Below are 19,265 nucleotides of genomic sequence, written 5' to 3'. Positions count from 1 at the left end.
AAGTTCTGTTGTTGACTATAACAAAATTCTATAACATAAGCTTATATCTGAACACTGATTTTTAAAAATATATTTATTAAAATGTTTATTTATACATACATATATATATATATATATTTTTTTTATTTTTTTTTTTTTTTAGTTTTTTATTTTTTAAATTTTAAAATCTTTAATTCTTACATGCATTCCCAAACATGAACCCCCCTCCCACCTCCCTCCCCAGAACATCTTTCTGGGTCATCCCCATGCACCAGCCCCAAGCATGCTGCATCCTGCGTCAGACATAGACTGGCGATTCAATTCACATGATAGTATACATGTTAGAATGTCATTCTCCCAAATCATCCCACCCTCTCCCTCTCCCTCTGAGTCCAAAAGTCCATTATACACATCTGTGTCTCTTTCCCTGTCTTGCATACAGGGTCGTCATTGCCATCTTCCTAAATTCCATATATATGTGTTAGTATACTGTATTGGTGTTTTTCTTTCTGGCTTACTTCACTCTGTATAATCGGCTCCAGTTTCATCCATCTCATCAGAACTGATTCAAATGAATTACAGGATTTACTCCTAGTCTTCACTCCCATGGTATTCAAAGTCTTCCATGCCTGATTCTCTGATTTCATCTCTTCTATCTTGAGTTTTAGTAGCCATACAGATTGCTTTCATTTGGTTTCTATTTTATGTGGTTGCTTTTACCTGGCATAGTATCTATCTAATGACCTCTTTCTTTGAAAATTCAGCTACTGTATTTAAAAGCTTAGATCAGTTGATGTCTTAGCTGGTTAACATACTGCTTCAAGTTGATGCTCAGTGTATGTGAAATAAATTTTAAAAATGGAAAAAGTCAGTGAGGGAAAATTTAGGGATAATGGATTTTTTATATCTGTCTATATATTGCCCATTCAGGAAATCAATCATATTTGCTTAAAAGATTTATTGAGAGCTGCTGACCTCAATAATTTAATTGCTCTTCAAAAAATATTTTGTTTTTCTGTACAAATTTTAAGAAATTACTCACATTATAAGACACCATTTTAATTTTTATAGGACAAAAATTAAATTTTAGTTTTCTTAAGTGTGTTACAGCTATTCTTCCTTCACTGTGAAAATTCATTAAAAATGATTGTTGTAAATGTTTTCTGTTTCTTCCTGACAGGTAATATTTGAAGCTGAAGTCTCAGGAGGGAGAAGTGGTTATATTGCCATTGATGACATCCAAGTCCTGAGTTATCCTTGTGGTGAGTTGTGATTAAGACTTGTATTTTTCTACCTCCTTTCAACACTTGTCTTATATTGGTAGTGACTGTTGATTGTTTATCACTTGGTCATTGCTGTCTCTTTTGTTGTTGTTATTCCTAGTTTTCTGTTCAGTTTAAAAAGATCACTGAGGTATTTCTAGAGTTTTTGAATCAAATGTTTTTCAGACTTGTGCACATGTTAAAAGATTCTTTTAATTGTTCAATTAATGTTCAAAAGAAAACCACAGTCTCAAAATGGTCAAAACTCATGCTAAAATTCCATGATACCAAACCTAAATTTATACTTGTTCTAATTGCAGTTTCAGCCTCTTCCAGAAACTTAATCCTAATTTGACTTGTCTTGATTTTATGGTCAAGCACCAGTAAGAATATTTGTCCTGTGATCCTTCTCTATGCCCCAGAGGAAGAAGAGGTGATCTGAATCGTAAAACTCTTATTGTTCCTTTTCTTCTTCAAAGAAGAAAAATAAATAATAATTTCTTTTCTTTTTGTTAATAAAACCCTTGTCCCACCCTTCTTGTAAAAACTTTCCATTTGTATAACCCCTTGGATCTGTCTTCCAGTTGATAGAAGGAATGTTGCCTCATTCATGAATCTCCTAACAAAGCTGATTAGTTCTTCAATTTATTTAGTTGATGTTATTTTTGACAGAGGAAAATAAAAATCAAGGGACTCACTCCATCTTTTGACTTTATTAAATTGCCTAGGAAAACAAAGAATAACAAATCAGAGGTCAGTGTAAAGAAAATAAAGAGAAGCTTTATTAACTTATGTGATCTAAGTTGAAACTTGGAGTGAAATGAAGAAAATGAATTAATTCATCTTATTCTTAATTTAGGACGAATTTTTTCATGTCATAGTAAATATCTGGCTAATTCATAATAAACAACAAGACAATAGAAGGCATACAAAACAAGAAACAATTTATTTACACATCATTTGATATGTCCTTAGATGCATATTAGTTGGTCTTCAGATCGGGTAACTAAATTTGTGTTTACATCACATACCCTGAAAGACAGTCATTGCGTGAATTCAGTAGAGCCAGGCATAAAGCAGTTCATACTTCAGCTATATCTCCCAACAGCAGCATTTTTTAGGGCCATGAATTCTAGGTGATCTGTTCAGTAATCCTCCTGGTGGAAATTTTCTAATAATTTGTAAGCAGCATGCACAAAGGCTGCCATGCCAGAAGCCAGGGCTCATACTCCTGCTAACTGGTTGTCAAACCCTGGTGTGCATTAGAATCGCCAGCAGGATGTGGCAAAAATCATCAGTTGCCTAGTCCCTCCTCTGGTTTTCATTGTTCTCAGGAGATACTATTGCTGCTGGTCTTTTGTTCCCAAGTCATGAACACTGTTCTAGCTTGCGTTCTAGTGCAGGCATTCCTTTTTTGAAGCACCTACTGAGATGAGGCCCTAGGGAAAGATGAAGCAGGCAAGAATCAAATGATTGTGGTGTATCCTAAGAAATACATGTAGTCAAATACATCTGATTTAATCTAAGAAAAAGGGGAACAAAATTATCTCACTCAAAGTTCAAGTTGGCTTACTAAACTCTTTCAGTCCATTCATATATGAGAACCATGTTTCCATGTATTGTTCATTTACATGTCTTTTGAAAGAAGATATTAAAGAAAGACTTTCATGAGTTAACCAAATTTAAAAAAAAATATTTAAATTGAGCACAACAGTAGTTTCATTGTGATATGGTCCTCCATGCTCTGTCTTTACTCACTGAGGATTAGCTTTTCCTGTTTATAGTTCTTTTCAGTTGGAAACATACATAGCTTCACCTTTAAAAGGTAATTATAAGAGAATGCTTGTTTCACAGTCATATAACTCATGTATATTTTGATTGCAGTCATTGCTGTTTTGTTGGTCTAATATTTCTTTCGGGTAACTTTCTTAGGACTATAAAGCAATAGGAAGTGGATTTAACAACAGTTAAATTAATACTCTGAGAGAAGGAAGAACAGTCCCTTGTTCTTTGAAGTACTAGAGGATTACATAATAGTTATTGAAATTTTTTAAAAAGGGAAAGAAAGCGCTGAGCACTTCAAGTGTGATTTAATAGTTCAATGGCCATGTATATGTCCAATTTTGAGCTATCATTCTATGTTTTCACTATATCTTTCTATTATGCCATGCTTTGTGCCTGTTTGATCTCTTTTGCTTGCTTTGATACGTAACTTTTATTGTCACCTGTATGCAACATGCTGCTGGGGTCCTCAAGCAGTAATTGTTGGTTGCTCATTCTGTATAGAATTGCTCTATCAATTATGGTGCAATACGCAGTAGAGCTACTGAGATGAAGAGAACTGACACTGAGAGATGCAGCGGTGACTTTCAGCACTGAGAAAACTTCCGTATGACATTAGTCCTGGCCGAAGCTTGAAAGTATTAACAACATTATTCTGTTGGGAAAAAATAACACGGCATGTTTTCTTCATGTGAAAGAAAATAATTTTTTCTTGCCTTCACAGATAAATCTCCTCATTTCCTCCGTCTGGGGGACGTAGAGGTCAATGCAGGGCAGAATGCTACTTTTCAGTGTATTGCTACAGGGAGAGATGCTGTGCATAACAAGTTATGGCTGCAGGTAAGGCCACATTGGCAGCTGAGCTAAAGAGTATACTTGATTTAAAAAAAAAATCACAAATTATTTTTCCTTGTATGTGTGTGGTGGGCACAGGAGGATGGAGTGTAGTGAGTATATGGATGTGACAGGTTGTCTTTTCTGTAGGTTTAATTTAATTGGCTGCAGATTAATTTCAGATCCATTTTTGGAGTATGAATAACAGTGTATAAGTAATAAGTTTTTGGGTTAGTTCCTTGTGAAACCTAATGATTCTCTAATGTTATATCCAAACTGTAAAAACAATTTTTCTAGATTCATTCAAAAATAGGGGGAAAATGAAAATTTAATATTTAAAATTTAATATTTTGAAAGCTCAGCTTACAAGAGCATAGTCCTTAAGTAGGAACTGTCATACTCTGATAAATTTTTTCAAAAGTCTTTTAAGAAACCTTTGGGAATGTTTATGGAAATATGAATTGGAAGAGAGCCAACTAAATTATTTTCAGGATTTTTTTGTGTAGGGGTTAATCACAAACGTAAGGAAAAGATGCTTGTCATGCACATATTAAACTTGCAGTAAATGGTATATATTGAATTGCAGTTTAGCATACATGTTGGGGAAATGTAAATGGTGCATATAAAGGACTTTAAAAGAACCTGTGAGAAAACAGTGACGAAGGAATGTGCCATACCTTCAGAGAGTTATCTGTCAATCCTGGGGCAGAGATTGGTGGGAGGAGCTAAGAGCAGCTCTAAAGCCTTGAGGCTGGACTCAGCACTGATGACTGTTGGTCTAAATATTTGAAGCTAGAGTGTAAGTAATATTCTCTGAGCACCTTTATATTGTTATTATTATTTAATTCTATTTGCATCAGAATGAGGAAAGGGATTTAATTAGTTAGAATTTTAAATTCCTGAGAATGTCAGTAGAGACCAAAAAGGAAAATCATTAGCTTACTTTCCTAAACATAGACATCAGGCTTTATTTTATGTTACTTTTAGAGAGGTAACATTAGTGTTGAGGGTCATCGTTAGTGTTGAGGTAACATTAGTGTTGAGGGTTGCAGGAGGTTGGAGTAATGATTATAAGAAATGATTATTAGAATCATACCTAGTATAATGCCTGGTGTTGTACTGGGTGTTATAAATGTGTTTTTTCATTCAATTCCCACATCCACTCTAATGTTAATAACAAATGTGTTTCATATAAATCTAATTATCACTTTTGTCATTTATTTGATATGTGGGTATTAGGATAGCATCCTGAATATGTGTAAAAGAAATAAAGTCTCTCCTTTTGTTTAACCTTGTGATTATGGTAATTTCCCCCACAGATATTGAAGTATAAGATAATTCTTCCTGTAGAGTGTACTATATAATGTGCAACCTGTTTTATTATCTAAACATCAAATCACAATCCTTCTTACTTTCTGTGTCAGCCTAAATAGTGTTAAGAATGTGTTTAGATATATTTTCTAATTATTTTGCTAATTGTTTTTCATTTAGTTAGGAACATTCTTGGCATTTGATTTTAATTGTGATCTGTATACTCTTCTCTTGGTGAACCAGAGACTCTGGAGTCTGCCCCTGGTTTTATGCTGCAGGATTTAATGTGACATTGAAATAAAAAGGGTTTTGTATACTTCAATACCGTTGCCTTGTGGCAACAAAGACTTTGTGGCCCTCCTGGTCTGAGTGGGTTGCAGTAAAAATACTTCTCATTTATTATTTTTTAGACTGACTCATTTCGTTATAGTTTTAATAAATTTTCTTGTCCTTTTTCAAATAAAGATGAAAGATAAAAATACTCTGTTTGATTTCTATTCGACTTTCTCTTCTCCTCTTTCTCTTTACATTTTCCAAGGTGAATTTATGTATTTCTTGTCTATTTTGACATTGCCCAATTCTTCAGCAATAAGTATTCATGAAAAAGCTTTTCTGCCTTGTTCAATAATAGACCAGTTAAATTACCTTAACTTATTCTCTCAAATCATTCTCTATATTTAAGATAAATTGAAAATTATCAATTACGTACTTTAGGAATGTTTTCAAATAAAGAAGATTGAACTGTAGAGATAAAGTTGTAGATATATACATATAATTGATATCTGTATCTGTATAGAGTGAGTGACTCAAAAAGTGGCCAATGATTTTTTAAAAAATGATCCGTCTTTTGCGAAAGCAGTAGAAACATAATAAAGGAGGAAGAAACTTGATTCCACAGTGAATCTACAACCCAACACATAGAAACAGATGTCAAGTTATTTTTGCTTGGTGTAGGAAAAGTTTTTAAGGTCGGGAGGCCGAGTTCTTAATTCTAACTCTTTAATTCTTGTTACCCAGTTAATCATGCATGCTTAGAGATTTCATTAAACTCTTCCAGGCCTCAGTTATCTGTAAAAGGAGATGTGGACAGAGATCAAAATCACTTCCAGCTATAAGATGAAAACCAGGTCTTTTATTTTTGATGGTCTGAAACATGACCTTGATCATTTGCTTTTCTGTTGTTGTTTGAAGAAGCAATGTAAAAATTTAAAGTTATTAGTTTTGTATGGGGAAAACAGTGAAAGTGAAATTGAAGTTGCTCAGTTGTGTCCGACTCTTTGTGACCCCATGGATTGTAGCCTAGGAGGCTCCTCCGTCCATGGAATTTTCCAAGCAAGAGTACTGGAGTGGGTTGCCATTTCTCTCTCCATAGCGAAAAAAATCATGCCTTAAATTAAATATCACTGTGAGAACAACTTCTGCTTAAAGTCTCTGCTGGCTGCTGTGAATGTCTGAAACGACTCAGAATGAAAGCCCTTTGCATTCTGTTGCAAATTAATGGAATAATGGAGTAGCAGTAGTATACTGCTGGTCAGGTGTGAAAAAAGTCAGCCATCAGCTTTTTGTGTCCTCCAAATCATCTATGTTATGTAACGTGTGTGGTGCCTCAGTTGCTTAGTGTGTCTGACTATTTGTGACCCCTAGACTGTAGCCTACCAGGTTCCTCTGTCCATGGAAATTTCCTGGCAAGAATACTGAAGTGGGTTGCCATCGCCTACTCCAAGGGATCTTCCCGACCCAGGGATGGAACCCATGTCTCTGGCATCTCTCACATTGGCAGGCAGATTCTTAGCACGGCCTCCACTGCACTGCCTAGAAAGCCCATACCATGTAATATATTGAGCTGCAATTGTTAAATGTTTGAATATGGGGTAAAAGAACAAAAACTAGAAAAGTGTCCAATTTTCTACTTTAAATGAAAAATGATACATGACAACTACCATGAATACATGATCAGTTCAGTTCAGTTCAGTTATTGCTGTTCTTTGCAACTCTGCATTCAAATGGGTATATCTTTCCTTTTCTCCTTTGCCTTTCCCTTCTCTTCTTTTCATAGCTATTTGTAAGGCCTCCTCAGACAACTGTTTTGGTTTTTTGCATTTCTTTTTCATGGGGATCGTCTTGATCACTGCCGCCTGTACAATCTCACGAACATCTGTTCATATTTCTTCAGGCACTCTGACTTTGTTACTTCCACTGTATAAAGATAAGGGGTTTGATTTGGGTCATACCTGAATGATCTAGTGGTTGTCACCAGTTTCTTCAATTTAAGTCTGAATTTTGCAGTAAGAAGTTCATGATCTGAGCCACAGTCAGCTCCTGGTCTTGTTTTTGCTGACTGTATAGAGCTTCTCCATCTTTGGCTGCAAAGAATATAATCAATCTGATTTCAGTGTTGATGTCCATGTGTAGAGTCTTCTCTTGTGTTGTTGAAAGAGGGTGTTTGCTATGGCCAATGCATTCTCTTGGCAAATCTCTATTAGCCTTTGCCCTCCTTCATTCCATATTCCAAGGCCAATTTGCCTGTTACTCCAGGTGTTTCTTGACTTCCTACTTTTGCATTCCAATCCCCTATATGAAAAGGACATCTCTTTGGATGTTAGTTCTGAAAGGTCTTGTAGGTCTTCATAGAACCGTTCAACTTCAGCTTCTTCAGCATTATTGGTCGGGGCATAGACTTGGATTACTGTGATACTGAATGGTTTGCCTTGGAAAGGAACAGTGATCATTTTATTGTTTATGAGATTGCATCCAAGTACTGCATTTCAGACTCTTTTGTTGACTATGATGGCTACTCCATTTCTTCTAAGGGATTCTTGCCCACAGTAATAGATATAATGTTCATCTGAGTTAATTTCACTCATTCCAGTCCATTTTAGTTTGCTGATTCCTAAATTGTTGATGTTCACTCTTACCATCTCCTGTTTGACCTCTTCCAATTTACCTTTATTCATAGACCTAAAATTTCGGGTTCCTATGCAGTATTGCTCTTTACAGCATCGAACTTTACTTCCATCACCAGTCACATCCACATCTGGGTGTTGTTTTTGCTTTGGCTCCATCTCTTCATTCTTTCTGGACTGATTTCTCCACTGATATCCAATAGCATATTGGGCACCTACTGACCTGGGGAGTTCGTCTTTCAGTGTCTTATCTTTTTGCTTTTCCATACTGTTCATGAGGTTCTTACGGCAAGAATACTGAAGTGGTTTGCCATTCCCTTCTCCAGTGGACCATGTTTTGTCAGAACTCTCCACCATGACCCATCCATCTTGGGTGGCCCTACACGGCATGGCTCATAGTTTCATTGAGTTAGACAGGGCTGTGGTCCATGTTACCAGATTGGTTGTGCCTTTCAAGAACTCCAAATCTGATTCTGAGTTCAGAAGGCCACCGTAACTCTATGAGGAAGTCAAGTGATAATTTACAAACACTCCTCGTTTCTCTTTCCTCTTTCCATTGCAGTCGAAGAGAACTCCGACCATGGTGTCGCTGGGAGGTGATAGCATTTATACGATATTTAGGGTAGTTTTTTGTATACAAGGACTTCCCTTGGTGGCTCAGATGGTAAAGCGTCTGCCTGTAATGCAGGAGGCCCAGATTCAATCCCTGGGTCAGGAAGATCTCCTGGAGAAGGAAATGGCAACCCACTCCAGTATTCTTGCCTGGAAAATTCCATGGGCGGAGGAACCTGGGAGGCTACAGTCCATGAGGTCGCAAAGAGTCATACACGACTGAGCGACTTCACTTTCACTTTCACTTATGTATACAAATACATTTAGAGAATAACTTCTCTCCATTTTTTTTAATCCCGTATATCTCATATTTTATTTTGATTTTTAAAATTATTTTTAGCTTATAATTGCTATTTCAGTCATTTTATTGTTTAAAACAACATACCAATTAGGTAAAAAATGGAGCGTAAAAAAAGCAGATGCAATGAGTTACCTGAGATAATCTGGGATAATCCATAAGGCATATCATAGTAGTTTTGGTGTGTCTTTAATGAGGTTCTTCCCTGCACGGTCTCAGTATAAAATTAGTCTTAGAAGTAGGTCATTCACTCCAGCAATTTAGAAAACAATGACAAGATATATAAGCCAAATTAACCTCCTTGTACATGCTGACTGAACTACTGATGCATGAAACAATATGGATGAATGTTTTTAAAAGTCCACTGAGTGTCAGCAAGCTATAAATCTGGTGAAATCATGAGGCTTTAGGGAACATCATTTCAAAAAGTATGTTATGCAGTTCAGTGATGTTGGATAAGGGAATTAGAATAAAATCTTTAGTTGCTCCTAGAGAACTTTCAAATTCCTTTTCTTTTGTAAAGCCCAGTGAAGTTGCTTTCATCCTAAATATGAACACCACTTTCTTTACAGCTTATAACTTGCAGTTTTTCCCATATGAATAGCTGTTTTTAATGCGTGCAACAAGTTTTAGAACTATGCGTATTTTGTGTTCCTGAGAAACCCCAAGTGGTAAAGAATTTGTGGATCGTCACTAAAGGCTTATGGTAAAATCCAGATTATGAGAAACAAGATCAGAAGTGAAATTTTAATGTACAGTAAAATAAAATAAAATAATAAAAATGGGTGGTTATATTCCTGAGAAGCATCAGATAATTTTTTCACAGGAAAGATACAAAAATAGGTTATATATTTTAGTGGGTTAAAAACTATAGTCATGTCCTTTTTATCTTATTGCAATCCAATAACATGGATAATAGATAAAGTGATGGCAGGAAAAAGTGAATATGTAAGGAAATAATAACATAAAACAGTAGTTCCAAGTATTTACATAAGAGAAATAAAAGCACATGTTCACAAAAAGATTTGTGGAAAAACATGTGTAACAGCTTTATTCATTATATAACCAGTAATGTGAGGAACCCAAACGTTCATTAGCTGGAGAATGAATTAACAATATGTGGTTCATTCATGCTACTCATCAGTGAGAAAGAGTGTACCACCGACATTTGCACCAGTATATATGAAGCTGAGCAACGTTATGTTTTCAGAAAGACAAGAGACACACAAAACTGCATGTCGTGTACGTCTTTATTTATATTAAGTCCCAGAATAGACGATGTTAATCTGTCATGATAGAAGTCAGAACAGTATTTGACTGTAGAGGATGAGGATTAGCTGGAAATGAGCAGGAAAACTTTTTGAGGTAATATAAGTGTCATATAGCTTTGTTGGGGTTTTGTGTCTATGGGTATATATACATTTGTCAGAACTTAAAGTTTAACCAGTTCACTGTATGTAGTTTACCTTAATAAGCCATGAATGAGGAAAGTGAGTATATTAAACATTTTATCTAATAACCAAATCACTGGCAGTACTAATCAAGCTGTGGATGGCAATAGCCTACAAATCTTACCTCCATTTGTGTCCATTTTGTCTGTTTGAAACCATTTGATTAGGTTCAAAGGTAATTTTTAATTGTCACTGTAAACCAAAGTATAGACTAAAGCATGTTCTGAGTGTTTTGTTATCAGAACATATTATAACATTCAAGGATGTGAAAGAGTTGAAACAGGGGTTGGGCTGTAACTTATAAATTAGTATTCTTTCTTGAGAGTCCAGTGTAAGTGGACACCTACATGGCAAATCAAATAGAGCCCATTGCTGGAACATCTGTCAGGCCATATGCTTTGGCCTCAGGTTCAGTGTAGAAACTAAAATGCTAATGACTCCATCCATCATTACAGAGCTTGGTGGGCATGCATCATTTGGTTGGACAGAGAAAATTCACCAGCAAAGTTACTGAAAGCAGGGAATTGTGTGGGGAGATTTGGTGGCACCATTTGTTTTGGTGAACTGAAATGGGGCTGTTTTACGTGTGACTGGTAATCCTATGCAGACTGCCATGAAAGCAGTGGCAATTGGGCCAATCTGTCAGTGAGCTCCCCAGGTGCTGGCAGTGTGCCTTCTGAGTGGGCCTGCCAAAACAGGAAAGCCAGCCATCTCTTTGCCCTTGGTGAGGCTCATCACTGCTAATGTAGTGTGATACAGCTAGTTTCTCAGCCAAAGGAAATGTCATTCCTTCTGCAGCAGTGGATAATTTAAGCAATAGATTGAGAGTAGAATTAGTACAATGAGATGCAAATTGCTCTAAAAAACAACCAGCGAGGGGCTGACCTTTTGCAGTACCAACTGTTGTCAGCTGAGGTTCATTGAAAATGGTTGCTGTGCAACTTCTGGCCACATAGTGTTTTATCTGTCCAGGCAAATGTAGTCTTGTTTCTATGCGATGTGTGAACATCGTCACATAGCACTGGAAATCAGAAGCGTGATTTTAAAAAAATGAATAATTTGAAAGTACAGAAATTTTATCTGGTGAAATATATCACCATGATGTTTCGAATGCCAACTGGTTGTTGCTTATCAAGCTCTTCTTGATACTGCCATGCTATAATATTTTCTTATAGTATAAATATATGTCTGTTTATACTGTGATATAAAGTACCTGTATCATGCTTAATTTACACATGGAATTTTACTATCCCTGAAACTATTTCTTTCTGAGAAAAAAAATCTGGTAATTTTTCATTTGTCATAATAAATGGAAAATCTTGGAAGAAATTAATCTATTCCTAGAAACCTACAGTTAATAGTGGGCAATTAATTGAGAAGGAATTTGAGAGGACTATTTCAAAGCCAAACTGATTAAATATTTAACATGTGATTAATTCACATTGGGTACCATGGGAATAGGGGGAGAAAGGAATGAAATATGGTGAAATTGTACTAATGTCTGGATTTGGTGATAGTTCTGACATTATCTTGGTGAAGGTTCTAACATTTTATGGATTATTGGCCCTGAGGCTGACACATAACTGAAATATTAGAATAACAAAAAGCAGTATATAATTACAGAACCGTTAGTAAAGTCAGAGAAATTATGTCAGAATTGCTAAAGGTACATTGTTATCTTGAGACTTTTGGGAGACTGGATACATTTCTTCAAACAGTAGAATACTGGGGACACAGAAGAGGCATTTAATTTGTTTTTCTTTATAGATACTAAAGTATAGTAATAACCAGTGGTTTCAAGCTATTTGGTGAGATATATAAGCTGATTATGAGGAAAACCTTTGTAATTGCAGGGCTGTTGAAACCTAGAATGAGCTACTCTAGAGGTAGTAAAATTAACAATTAGTGAAAGTAGCCAAGCATAATCTGGATAAGCATTTGCTAGAGATGTCGAGGACGTTTAAGCATGAGCCTGAATACTTTATTGAGATCCTTTCAGCCCTGAGAGATACTGGTATAACTGAGTAAGAGATCATATGGAATCAGTCTTGTGCTATTTCAAAGTTGAGAGAGCACTCCAAAGATTGGAGTAAGTTTAATGAAGTCGTTAAGGAAAATTTCTTTGAGTCTTTAAAGGGCAAATGCAGGAGATACAGTTTCAATCCCTGTGTCGGGAAGATCCCTGGAGGGGGAAATGGCAACCCATTCTAGTCTTCTTGTCTGGAAAATCCTATGGACAGAGGAGCCTGGCAGGTTACAGTCAATGGGAGTGGAAACAGGACTGAGCAACTGAGCACACACATATTGAAAGACATATAGGACATGGATAAGCAAGGATTAAGTGGGCATGCTCATCACTGCATTTTAGTGTGTGTGTGTGTATATGTGTATTGGGTGGAAGCATCAAGAGATGAATCTTCTTTCAGTGGAAGGTTCACAATGAGAAGTAGAGGTAAACATAGTTTGTGGAAGAGATGGGACGAGGCCATGATGGCGACAAAAGCAAGAAAGAAACTACTGCTGACAGTATAGACATCACGTGGTGAGAGCCTAGGATTGGGCTGTGCCATTGAATTTTGAAAAAAATGTGAGGAGGGAAGGAGAGGGACCAGTGAAAGAAGACTGTTGAGTTTGGATCAGGTTGATACCAGGTGAAAGAGTTTGGGAGGATGTGAGTGAAATAATAAAGACAGATTACTAGAATATTATAGAGTAATAAAGGTTTTTAAATTGCCTTAAGCATTTATTTTTGACAGTCTGTGAATTTGTTTTCTCATTTTCTCTCTGGGAATTAATTTGCCTGTTCAACCCAATCATTTACTTGTTTCCCCTTCTACCTTGATAATTGCATGTGAGTTTTCCTAAATAGAAGTGAAAAATGGGGAAACGTTTTCATTCCTTTTTACTCTTTCTAGCCTTAAAAAACTTTACCAAGACAGTTTGAAACTTGTGGCCAAATTAAATCTCTGGGTGTTCCTGATTTTATTTAGGAGAGTTCATCTAAGAAAAGGCTGTTGGTGCTATCCACCTTGCTTTCTGTATCCTGTGGCTCACAGAGCAGGACTAGCATCAGAGAAGAGCATCAGACATGTCTATTATACTTTCCTGACTCCTTGTAAACTGATAGATGATCACTAGCCTGCTGCTTAATTCTAATTTCCTCTGTTTATCCTATTTAAGTATTGAAGTGAAGTGTTAGTCACTCAGTCATGTCTGACTCTTTGCAACCCCATGGACTGTACCCTGCTAGGCTCCTCTGTCCATGGAATTCTCCAGGCAAGAATACTGGAGTGGGTTGCCAGTTCCTTCTCCAATTTGATTTACAATTAATTCTACTCCACTTAAAAGACCATGTTCTATTTGGTAGCTAGTAGCTATGACTCTTGTCAGTCCTGCTTTTCCTCAGGACATTGCTTTATTTGAGTTCACGGCATTATATCTTCCTTCTTGACTTCATGTAAAGAATTATAATCATTGGTCTTGAAGTAAAATCACTGACCAATATCATGGATTATATTTATCTTTTACCCTTTCCATTTTGGGTGTATATATGTATGTAACAAAGACCATCAGAAAGTATAATCATATTTAATTTGTAGAATTGCTAAATATTCCTGAGGTCATTTTGGTTGGCTTTGTGTGGCTTTCTACCATAAAAAGTTCAATGCCTCAAAGATATAATGCATTCTTTTCTTTCTTTGATTATTCATAAACTCTGAATTTGTTGTCTGCAGATTACATAATTGACTATAAATGAATAATGTGTGGAATATTGTTTGTCTTCTTTATTCCTCAAACATATCTGTAAAAGCCTGGCAGTGTAGAAACTCAAGGATTTCTTCTTATTAATATCTATAAATAACAATTGACTTCTTTTTCTGTACAAGAGTAATACGCTCTCCTACTATTTGCAGAAATGCCGTTTCAGTGTGTTTTTCAGATGTGTCATGTCAAGCACTTTATAACTTTTAACTGAGCTCCTGTGACCAGTGTTACAATATAGGGGCTCTGGCAGTGGGCTGGCTTTCTTCTTAATGAAAAGCAGTCGATTTAAATATGTAATATTTATAAAATTATTTTATTTTAGAATAAAACATAGAGAAAACCTCACAAAGAGTGAAAAACTATGACTCAATGAATTTTTATAAGATACCCACCTCACAGATCATGGAAAAGACTCCCAGCCATCCGAGAGGCTCTTTTCAAGTTCTCCCATCTCAGACACAACTGAGTCATCTCCCTACCCCTATAAATAATAATTATCATGACTTTTAGCCTTTGTTTTTCTTATGGTTTTTGTCATATATATATATATATGTGAGATATATATATATGAAATATTGAAATATATATACTCTCCTTAGACACTATAGATTAGTCCTATTTTTAAAAATATATCTTTTAAAGTCCTGTTAATCTCTGTGTTTTTCCTGTGGCGTTTTTTCCCCTCACAATTTATTTATTGAGGAGCCCAGGCCCTTTGACTTGTAGTTTTCACACAGTCTGCATTGTACTGATTGCATACAAATGTCCTCTTCAGTTCATGTTCCTTTGAATTTCCTGAAAATTGGCGGCCAGATCTAGATTCAGGTTTGATCCTCTGGCAATGCTAGAGGTGGTGCATAGTGTGATCACCAGAGGCACAAAACGTCTCATTTCTTTCTTTGTTTTTTTAATCCTCATACCAATTGGTGCTTAATGCCTATATTCATTCCTGGAGGTTGTCAGTTATGATATTCTGGTTTTATTATTTCTTTTGCGTTTTGCTTAATTAATGAAGACATGCTTCTCATCATCTACTATTTGACTACACAGTGACACAGTTCATTTAAAGAAAGGGATGGTAGCTTCTCAACTCTTTATTTAATTATTGGTTTTTAGTATAATTGGTTGGTTCCTATCATTATCAAAAGATGACAGATACTTCTTTTTTCTTTTTATTATCATGAACTCATGGATTTATACATATTTAATGGACTTCAATTCACTGCAGTTAATACTGTTTTTTAAACTCAAATCATACCTCTTTTTGCTGGTGGTTGGCTCCAGAGTCCTTTTGATATGCCTTTAGTAGTCTTTGATAGCTTTATTGTTGCAAGGAATTGGTTTATGTGATTGTGGAACCTGGTTAGGCAAGTTAAAGTCTGTAAGTCAAGCACTTGGAGAGGGCAGACTGGAATATTCAGCCACATACTAAAGTTGCTATTCATGGGTGGAATTTCTTCTACTTGAGAGAGGCCTCTGATCTACTCTTAAGTAAGATTATCTCGGATATTCTCCCTTACCTAATGCTGATTGGTTATGGACTTTAATCCCATCTACAAAATACCTTAGTAGAGACACCTAGTTAGTTAGTGTTAGACTGAATAACTTGGGACTGTAGCCTTATCAGGTTGACACTTTAAAAGAGCATCACAATTATCAAATATATTATTCACTTAGATATTGTTTTATCTTCACAATATTACTATTATTAGAATTTGCAGTTAGAACTTTTGCACAGTTACCTCACCCAATATTCTCAGTATCTCTGTTGAATAAACCTTTACAAAACTGATGTCCCCATTTTTAGATGAAAAGGCAGAGACTTGAGAAGTAATGAGAAATTGTGAAGGTAATAAATAGTCATTTCAAGACTAGACCATAGGAGTCATCTCCCATAGTTCTATCTATGTACTCGTGACCTCTTTGTGTGGTTCCTCATATTTATCACCTTGTCCCCACATTGCAAAGATGCCTTTGCATCTTAGGTTAAAATTCATTTTTGTGTTTAATAACTGACTTTATTTTTTGTTAAGCTTGGCTCTAGTAATTTGCTACCCCCAGCACATTTTCACCCTGCTTTATGTCAGAATTACAACATTTGCATCCTCTTTTCCTGTGTCAAATATCATTTACCTTGTTCAGTCCTTTCATTGCCATGCAGTAAATGGGTGGTGAACTTAGTATTATAATTTTAGTGTAATTTCTCCTAAAGGAACATTATTTCTTTATCGTTAAATCTATTGAAGTCAGTATGATTTGTAATGGATATAAATGAGTGCTTTTCTCAAAATAGTAACAGTGTTTCTAATTTTTTTAATTTATAAATGTCTAAATTTTGTTTGCTGTGATACTCTTTCATGTTTCTAAAATTCTTTGATTTAATTGTTCAGTAATAATGATGATGATAGCTTTATCTCTATGATATCTATGAGAAAGAAAAAAAAATTCATATAGCAGACAAGTCCCAGGAAGGAACCCTCAGGTCCTTGGCTGGATTGTTATATGATTCACTGATTCACATCAACCTTAATTTTAGTGGGCAAATTTAAACTGAGATTAGTTTTGTAAAGAGCCCATTACTGACAAATTATATGCAGCCCCCTAAATATTATTCTATAGGAATTTAAATGCAAAACATAGAAAAACAATCACTTGCCCTTTTTCCAGCTCTTAAGAGGATGGAGGAGACATATATCATTATGAAAGGCAGTGAAAAAGAAAGCAATAAATGTAATTTGATTTTTCTTCATATCAGTAGAGTGAAATAATCTCTGCAAGTGTTCTAAGTACCACATTATTTAATTTTAAATTAAATCAGATTGATTTTATTCCTCAAGTTTTGAAAAGAGAGACTGAAATAAACTGTTCCATATTTTAACCATAGCATATTAACCTTTAGGATTTCAAGCTGAAAGTAACAGAGAACCAAATGTGTTATATCATTAACAGGAAATCCAGAAATGGGGGAGGGGGCAGCTATAAGAACTGTTGACATCATTTCATTTTTAAATTTTTAAAATTTTTCTCAAGAGAGTAAAGTGAGGATTTATTAAATGGTAGTACACCCACAGGGTGAGAGTGGGCAGACTTAGGTGAGAAGCTTCTGACACCATTTTAGATACACAATCAAGAATCTGATTCTGTGTTTCTCCTTAATGTGACATCCTCATCATTTTATTCATGACACTGAGAGAAAGAAGAGGACCCACTGTGCTTTCTCTAGAAGTGAAGAAATCTTTCTGGAACTAACATGGCTTATTCCTATTATTTTTCATTGGCCAGGATCACACCCATGTTTAGACTTGTCAACTGTTCATGGGAACTGGACCTCCATGATTGTTTTTGACCAATTGTCTGAAGCTGAAATATCTTGATTCATAACCTATGGATCTTGTAAAAATATAGATTTTGATTCAGTAGATCTAAAGTGATCTCTCTAAACTTTGCATTTGTAATAATCTGACAGGTGATCCTAATGCTAATGCAATAATAAATACTGGGAAATAACCAATATTACCACTACACTACTTTATGCTGGGAACTGAACTTGGCAGATAAATACTGCATGCACCCTGCATGATGAAGCTTACTTAGTTTAATTACAGGAGTGATAATAGTTAGCAATTCCAGTGACTTGCCTAGAGTTACTTGGTAAGTGATGAGTCTCAACAACCTATACTAGAGACAAAATAAATAAGAAAGCATGACAAAGATCTGGGGTGGGGGGTGGGGAGAGAAGAGGAATGAAGAAAGCAAAATGCTAGGTTATAATCCTTGGATCATATAATTTTGTGTTTCTTAGTATTTCTCAGAGTTGGGGATTTTGCAATGGAGAAATCACATAAAAATCTCCAAGCAGAATAAAGAGCCTGGAACTGAAGAATATAAAGGCAGAAAACTATACATGAACACTGCTCCATAGAGATAAAATTACTATTACTTCTTATTTCCGTCTTTCATAGCCCTGCCTACTCTGCTAAACTGGTACCTTGTAGGCAGGCAAAAATCTATTATTTTGGCTTACAAAATAAAAAGTTATCATTATTTTTGAATTCTGAAATGTAAATGTCATAAACTGCTACTTTTAACTTTAATGCATTACTTGAAGTAAATAAAATGCATTACTTGAAGCAAAGTAAATAAAGCAATGTCTAGTGCAGTAGACTATATTTTCTCATTGATATAATGCATTGATCAAGACTTAACAACAAATAATCAACTCATTTGACTGGACCTGTGATACAAATGAAGTAAAAACAGCTCTGGTTTATTTTAGAGGAAATATTACTGAATTTTGTGTCGTTAAACCTAGTTTTGAGTTTTAATCCTGCTACTAACAGGCTATGTATGTGTCACATTTTGATTATATAATCTATAATCTATAAATGAAAATGACTATCACAGAAAATTTGAAATAGAGAACAGTGATAGAATCAGGATAACAGCTAATATAACATGAGGGACATGGAGGGGCTTATTAAGTGATTTTTGAAGAAAAATCTGAAATTATGACTACAATTATTTTATTGTTATTTTGAGAGATAGCGTCTAAATGTACTATACTCATTAATTATATCAACAATATATATCCTATATAAGCATACACATGTTATAGCTTTATTAGTATAATAAAAAACATGTACAAACACAATGTAATCAAGATCTCTGAATGGGATCACCTTAATAGAGCCCTCAGCATCTCTAAGTTGTGGTTTAGCTCAGAAATAACTTTGTATAAATGATCTCTAGATGTCCTTGAGGTTCTATATTTCTGTAGCTTCCCTTTAGTATTTATTTTAATTAATGATTATTATATATTTTGCTAAATAACTTATGAAAGCCTCAGGAAGTTTTACATGACTCTTATCTTTAAAAATATCATGTGTATGAACTTAGTACATTTTAACAATGAACTTTATCCACAAAATAATAACATACTGTATAATATGATGCTGTGGAAGAGAAAATGCAAGATTTGAAACCCTACGTTCAGGATGATTTCAGTACACAAAAAGGTAAAAGGGCAGATACAGAATATATTATAGAAGTGATTCAAGGTAGAAATGCG

General features: G+C 35.2%; 1 protein-coding gene across 4 annotated transcripts in view; it reads left to right on the top strand.

The window, feature by feature from the left end:
- PTPRK (protein tyrosine phosphatase receptor type K) overlaps positions 1 to 19,265 on the top strand; it is a 619,247-nt gene that overhangs the window by 319,537 nt on the left and 280,445 nt on the right. For all 4 annotated transcript variants that reach the window (XM_069598358.1, XM_069598357.1, XM_069598360.1 and 1 more), the window contains exons 4-5: positions 1,160 to 1,241; positions 3,748 to 3,863. In XM_069598358.1, the coding sequence (XP_069454459.1) occupies positions 1,160 to 1,241; positions 3,748 to 3,863 (198 nt within the window). The remainder of the gene's footprint in view (positions 1 to 1,159; positions 1,242 to 3,747; positions 3,864 to 19,265) is intronic.

The sequence above is a fragment of the Ovis canadensis genome, chromosome 8 (assembly GCF_042477335.2).
Source record: "Ovis canadensis isolate MfBH-ARS-UI-01 breed Bighorn chromosome 8, ARS-UI_OviCan_v2, whole genome shotgun sequence".
NCBI lineage: Eukaryota > Metazoa > Chordata > Mammalia > Artiodactyla > Bovidae > Ovis > Ovis canadensis.
The sequence above is the reverse complement of the archived record's forward strand: the minus strand, read 5'-3'. Positions and strand labels throughout refer to the sequence as shown.